The 7,240-nt window shown below is 34.4% G+C and overlaps 1 protein-coding gene across 1 annotated transcript; it reads left to right on the forward strand.

Moving 5' to 3' along the window:
* The first annotated feature begins 2,310 nt into the window (after positions 1 to 2,310).
* LOC149205730 (aldehyde dehydrogenase family 2 member C4-like) lies at positions 2,311 to 6,978 on the forward strand. The gene is made up of 10 exons (XM_089393541.1): positions 2,311 to 2,479; positions 3,253 to 3,395; positions 3,494 to 3,647; positions 4,570 to 4,799; positions 4,909 to 4,998; positions 5,079 to 5,252; positions 5,340 to 5,477; positions 6,104 to 6,241; positions 6,401 to 6,462; positions 6,578 to 6,978. Exons 1-10 carry the CDS (start codon positions 2,323 to 2,325, stop codon positions 6,849 to 6,851), a joined length of 1,560 nt encoding a protein of 519 aa, XP_089249667.1. The 5' UTR covers positions 2,311 to 2,322; the 3' UTR covers positions 6,852 to 6,978.
* Positions 6,979 to 7,240: the final 262 nt, after the last annotated feature.

The following is a 7,240-nucleotide window of genomic DNA, read 5'->3' on the forward strand; positions in this document are numbered from 1 at the left end:
TTAAGGAAGATATTCCAGATGTAAACTTATCTGGTTTAACCTCCCAACCTTGATTAAGGAAGATATTCCAGATGTAAACTTATCTGACTTATTGAACCACCTATAACCTTATAACTCGTTTAACCTCCCAACCTTGAGACTTGCTCTCCAGGACCTTCAGTCTCCCCCCAGCTACCCGAACTTGGGTAAATTATTCAAGAAAACTCCATCTTGAATAGATGGGTCTTAACCAAACTTATCCACTGCTTGTCTGTCTATCTCTACAGCACAAAAATTCTCCTTTCTTACTCCTCGATTCCCTTGATCGCAGATGCCTGCATCCCATCCTCTTGATCTTTTAGGGATGGGTTTTTCATAGGAGCTGTTAGGGTTGGGTAACTACCCAACCAACTATTTCTTGAGAACTCATTTGCATCACCTTTCTTACAGGTATATCTCATGAATTAAAGCAGTTTCTTTCCTTAACATATTCCAGTACTAAATTTCTTTTAATCAATTTAAAAACAAAGTTTCTAATTATAAAGACTCAAATGAGTTCCAGTTTGTTTTACTAGTAGTAAAAATAAATAGTTACATTCACAGGGGATATCACATTTGAGGACTGTTTTTGGAGAACTAGTAGTAAAAATAAATAGTCACATTCACAGGGCATATCACATCTGAGGACTGCTTTTGGAGAATACAAAGCATGTAGAGAAATATGTTGAACTTCCCACAAAACATGAGCCGAGAAATAGGTTGAATATCCCACAAAACAAGAGCCTATGTTGAAACCTTCGAAGGAAGAAAGGAGACATCCTTAACACCCATATCCTTAGTTGAGAAACTAGAGTAAACTCTTGATGTGTTAAGTAAGCGTGTGATACCTTGACCTAAGGGCGATATTTGGGATGTCATGATGATGAGTATTTGTTTAGTTGTTTATGTATATTGTATGTGGCAGTCAATGCTTAAACAATAGAGTTGCTTTGCTTTTCCTCCTAAGAATAATTATAGAAACATAAAACTGTTTCTTTATATTTTTAAGCCAGATTGTTTCAAAGACTATTCATGTGTGAGAGAACTGAATCTGATTAGTAGCAATTTCTTATAAATTTTGAGAAAACCTTTTACAGTTCCCACAACCATACCCAAATTCCCATAATTCTCACTTTCCAGAAACTCATGCTCTATATATATTTCACGGATCACCCTCCTATTAGCTACTTCTACCTTATAATATTTCTGTCTGGCATGTCTCTGTCTCTGTGTATAATAATATTAATAATAGGGTCAGAGCTCTTCTCTTATTCGTGTGTAGACTTTGAAGCGGTTGTGGTAGCGATTTTAATCGTTATTCAGACATTAATTTAAAAGGAAAAGCAGACAAATCGCATTTGAAGTAATCTTTTTACTGGATCCTTCTTTAAGACTGCAAGTGATTATTTGTATTTAATTCGGAACACGTTAATCTCCGGCGTGGTCGCCCAATAAATAGGATCAGTAGCTTTAAAACAATTCGTTACTTAATTTCATTAACTTGTTTTTGTTGACTCTGGCGTGGTATCTACCAAATCAAGTGCAGGAGACGTATGAGTGGCTGTCAAGAAAACGTTGCAGAGATATCAAGAAGTATTATTAATTAATTGACAAATAATATTAAAAATGGAAGGTTCCCTTTTTGTTTTAAAGGGAGGGGCTAGTTTATAATGCATTACATCGAGTTGACCATGGAACCAGAATACAGCGGCAACAGTGGTAGCCGGGGAAATCGAAAGCAGTAGCGAGACGGCCGACAGCCTTGACCGCCAGATCATGCACTCATGTTCTCTGAAATGTTACACATGATATGTATTTGAAAATCTGAAAAAGATCGTTAAGCCAACTCTCTACGGGTTGACTCGGTTAGTTCAGAGTTAATTTTAATCACACATGACATTCAACAGTTTCTAGTCGTGTGAACGGAAGGTAACGGACGTAAGCTAAAATAAGAGTTTCCGTTGTAAAGTAACGGAGGTAAAAGGAGTGCGTTTACCAGTTTTTGCTGGTGAGATAATTGGAATGTAACGGCGGTAAAATTGAGAATGTGTGCATCACTCCCACGTACAGAGTTGACGTGTCTGTGCCCCTCACCTAGAGAGATTCTCGGCTCTGTCACTCAGTCATTAGATTCCTATAAATAGGATATCAATATGTTGATTACGCTGTCTGAGATTCCTCACTTGAAGGTATTGCTTATAATGGAATTCTTTCAATTTCATTTGCTTTTCAACTTTCTTGGTTTTGGGTGCATGGCGTTTCGCATGGATCTGTTTCAATGTTAACCCTTTCTAATTATAACGAATGGTGTGCAGTCTTGAAGGATTCAAGAAATTGGAGTTGCGTGAAAGAATGGCCGGCTTAGATAATGGGGTAGGTAATGGTACCGATCCGGACCATATCGTGTCTGTCAAATTCACCAAACTTTTCATTGATGGAAAATTTGTGGATGCAATTTCAGGTATTTATATGTTATTTTAAAATATTGGGTTTCGTTGATTTATTTTTGGATATAACTTAGGTAGTGTAAGTATGTTGAGAAAATAGTAGAAATTGTTGTATGATTTTGATAAAATTTCGTGCTACTTTTATTAAATCTCTATTATAATTGTTACTGTATTATAATTTTGTGGTAATGGTACTGAATTCATTTCTAATATCAAAAATGATTTATAAATTTAAACATTCTTATAGTTGAATTTTTTGAAGAAATTAGCAATTTTAGTTAAATTGTAGTTTTTTTAAACAATGCTAGTGAGTAAGTTGAAATATTTAGAGTTTTTGCTGTTTTATTTTTGGTTATAGATATAAAGGCCTTGTCTTCCATGGCCACACATTCTTCTGGAAAATTACTTTTTACTAGAATTTCTAGATTTTTTTTTTTCAAAAAATACTATCATAAGAATGTTTGAATTTGATTTTTTATGGTGGAAATAGATTCAGCACTCTCAAAAATTTCTTAGGCACCTAAAATCCCAAAATTTGATAACTGTAACTCAAATTTTCCAAAATTTCTGCAAAATTTTAATGTCACACCAAAATTTCCACTATTTTCCAATTTATATTTCTATATATAAACTATGTAAAAATACATAAACTGAAGCATGATTAACCACTGTTTCCAAACTTGAATGCTAAAATATTCTGAGCTTTGCGTTTCTGTGGATTAATACTCGATGCAAGGATGAGCCGAAATTTCTGTGGATTAATGGGTGTAAGGTGTTGGTGGTGCAGGGAATACTTTTGAAACTTTGGATCCTCGAACAGGAGATTTGATAACGTGCGTCGCAGAAGGTGACAAGGAGGATGTGAATTTGGCTGTGAAGGCCGCCCGGGAGGCTTTTGATAAGGGACCTTGGCCTCGAATGTCTGGCTATGTAATATCAGTTTTTAGACCCTGGTGCATAAATAGATTCCCTTGTGTTTTTGCCTTGTGATTTGGATCTGATGAAGAATCTCCTTTTTTTGTGTGTAGGAAAGGGGTCGCTTTCTGAATAAGTACGCTGATTTGGTAGAGCAGCATATAGATGAACTAGCAGCTCTTGAAACCCTAGATAATGGAAAACCACTCACCCATGCTCGTGCTGTCGATTTGCCGGGGTGTATCCAGACTCTCAGATACTATGCAGGTACTGAACAGTCAATACTCAGTGATACCCGTGCTTAAAATAGCTCTCATTAAGGAATTTTGAGTCTTATATGTATCTTGGGGTAGGTATAATATTGAAAATTCCTATTATATTATGTGTATCTTGTGGTAGGTTGTGATAAGTGTTAAGAGGGAATTTTCTGTTGTATGGATTATGTTATTTTTTTGGTTATAGGGTTTGAATTTCATGTTATGATATGTTTGTGGATTATTGTTTCTTTTCTATTTCTAGTTTTAATATCATGTTATGGCATGTATATTTACCGGCATAGATCTATCTTAAATATAAGAGGGATGTAATTTTTTCACATACAAATTTTATTATGAGCTTACATTATTTAAATGTTTTGTATAGTTTTTTTTTCATATTTTTAAATTTTTTATTTTGGCTGATATGAGCAAAATCCCAACTTTGATGACAACTTTACACATCACATTGAGTTGTAGAATAACCTTCTCGACTCAATAATATAATTATCTATCTTAATTTATCATTTCTCAAAATAAATTATAATTTATATAATTATCACATCTCATATAACCTATTTGTTTGGAATGCCACCTTGATTCCTTTAAATAGCAGGTAAAGGTAAATGTTCTCACTGGACTGTTGTCTTTTTATGACATATTTATCTATACCTTGATTCCTTAGCATAAGAAATAGGTGTTGTTCGTGTAGTTTGTACCAATAAAACAAAATGTATCCTGTGGGAGGTTAACGAGGGTTTGTCAATATGGTTCATTGTCAATGTTGTAACTTCTAAGTTATCACAATTATAAACATCGCAGGACCTCCACTGTCCAATAATAAAAAAATATTATATTGACTTACACTGCTCTGGAAATGCAATTAACAATGGTTTCTATGTGATTACGATATATAAATTTCATGACATGTACAGGAGCGGCTGATAAAATACATGGGGAAACATTAAAAATGGGAGGGCAATATCAGGCATATACTTTGCATGAGCCTATTGGAGTGGTCGGTCAGATTATACCATGGAACTTCCCACTTGCCATGTTTTTCATGAAAATCTCTCCAGCTTTGGCTTGTGGATGCACTATAGTTATCAAACCTGCAGAACAAACTCCTCTAACCGCACTTTATTGTGCACATCTGGCCAAGGAGGTAAGTCAATATGTGTCTGTAATTTTTATTCACCGTTGAAGTCAGAAATCATTTCTTATCCCCTAAGAAGTTTTCATGCCAATGTGTCAATGCTTTGCTGTTGTCACAGGCAGGGCTTCCACCTGGTGTTCTTAATGTGATAACTGGTTTTGGAGAAACGGCTGGTGCTGCAATAAGCAGCCATATGGATATTGACAAGGTAATCATGTTTCTTATTTATCTTTCTTAGCATCAAGGTACCATGGAAGCATTGGTAAAGAAGTATTTGTTTGTGTGTAGGTCGCCTTTACAGGGTCTACTGATATAGGTCGGGTTATCATGGTGGCCGCTGCCAAGAGCAACTTGAAACCTGTAACCCTTGAACTCGGGGGAAAATCTCCGTTGATTATCATGGATGACGCTGATATTGAGGAGGCCGTGAATCTTGCCCACACGGCCATATTTTTTAACAGTGTAAGCACAACTCAACGACGTAGTCATAGTCAGTTATTAGGTCCGCTTCCATTAATCAAACCAATTACTGTTTCATTGGGATGGCAGGGACAAGTATGCTGCGCAGGATCCCGGATATATGTTCAAGAGGGCATCCACGATAAATTTGTGAAGAGAGTAGTGGAAAGAGCGAAGAAACAGGTGGTCGGCGATCCTTTCAACCCAGAAGTTGACCATGGTCCTCAGGTAAGTTTATGTTGATCTGTGCAATTATATCCGCAATTTTCTGTAAGGGGCTGACATTTTTAGAACTGTATTCATCAGAATCTGGGTTACCAATATTTGTTGAAATTCGGCATCATTTCCTCTCAAATTTCAAATTGCAATTCCACAAATGAATTCTATACTCTCTGAAAGCCTATTGCAGTATAGTTATCTAATAATATTAACTAAGCCTATTGCAGTATAGTTATCTAATATTAACTTTATGTTGATGGTAGACTTTAGGAATATAGTTATCTAATATTAACTTTATGTTGATGGTAGACTTTAGGAATATTTAATTGCAGGGAAACTTTAATGTAGTATAGTTATGCAATGGTGAATTTATGTCGATTATAGATTCCACAAATATTTAGGAAACTGATTGTTGGGAGAGGAGTGAATTGTTTGATTCTTATTTTCAAATTAGAGAATATTGCCTTTATTGCCTTTAAATTTTCAATTTTTTTTTCTTAGAAAATGAGCAATGTAACTTTCAATTATTTTCGCTAAGTAGATTGAAAAGGCGCAATTTGAATAGAAAGAAGCACTATAATTATAAAAATGTGTATGCTGAATATTCATGTCAATATTCTTTCCTGTCTGAGCAGATTGACAAGACACAATTTGAGAAAATATTGGAATACATTGAGCATGGGAAGCGAGAAGGAGCAAAACTATTGACAGGCGGTAGTCGCGTGGGTGAGAAAGGATTTTACATTGAACCAACCATTTTCTCCCATGTGCAGGTTCTCTCACTGAACACTATACAGCTGGATGCCATAAATTTTTACTTTGACAATAGTTTAATATATATATATATAGAGAGAAAAGGCATGTGGGATACACATGGATAATAAAATTTCCTAGTGTTTTATGGTGGATTTCTTTATGCGTTGATGTATCAGGAGGATATGAAGATTGGGAAAGAAGAAATATTTGGACCAGTCATGTCCATTTTCAAGTTTACGTAAGTTTGAAATCTAAATAAAAAAATTATTAATTATTAAATTACACTATCTATTCTCTGTTATGATTCCTGTCACACTTAATTGTTTTTTACAACTTCACGATAATATTTGCAGGACCATTGAAGAAGCCATAGAACTGGGCAATAAAACAATATATGGTTTAGCTGCTGGAATTGTGTCGAAGAATATAGATACAGTCAATAGGCTTTCGAGATCTATTCGAGCAGGAGTGATTTGGGTTAACTGCTACTACGCATTTTTTCCTGACGCTCCGTTTGGAGGGTACAAGATGAGTGGGATCGGTAGAGAGCAGGGTCTCGATGTTCTTAAAAATTATCTGGGAGTCAAGTGCGTCATAACTCCTCTCCATGATTCACCTTGGTTGTAGAATTATGCTTTAACCTCTATCAAATGTGTTTGTCAAATGCTTCATAGCTTTATATATTTAGGTTGAAGCTTCAATAAATTTTTGTATGTAATCACTTGAGTCAATGATGTCATTTCCTTCACATGAATTCCTTATAATATTTATGTATCAAATTAGTCATTACATTTACATGGGTTTTTATTTAAATAATTATAAATATAAAATTGAAATAATATTATTTATAATATTATATTTTTTAATTTTTTAAATGAATTTTGAACTATTTATTATTGATATGTAAATTTTTAATAAATTATTTGTTTAGTATGAATTTAAAATTAGATAAAGTAATAATGATGGAGAGGATTTTGATTATTTTTAGGGATATAATTTATATTTATTAATTTTAA

The sequence above is a fragment of the Pinus tabuliformis genome, chromosome 1_2 (assembly GCF_031772625.1).
Source record: "Pinus tabuliformis cultivar Carrire ecotype Pingquan chromosome 1_2, CPIR1, whole genome shotgun sequence".
NCBI classification, from domain to species: Eukaryota; Viridiplantae; Streptophyta; class Pinopsida; order Pinales; family Pinaceae; genus Pinus; species Pinus tabuliformis.

Excerpts from the sequence above, each read along its gene's own strand:
- LOC149205730 (XM_089393541.1), top strand. The coding sequence starts at position 2,323 with ATGGTGTGCAGTCTTGAAGGATTCAAGAAATTGGAGTTGCGTGAAAGA. Across the intron at positions 4,800-4,908 it reads GTGCACATCTGGCCAAGGAG|GCAGGGCTTCCACCTGGTGT; the intron begins GTAAGTCAATAT and ends CTGTTGTCACAG. Across the intron at positions 5,478-6,103 it reads AAGTTGACCATGGTCCTCAG|ATTGACAAGACACAATTTGA; the intron begins GTAAGTTTATGT and ends CTGTCTGAGCAG.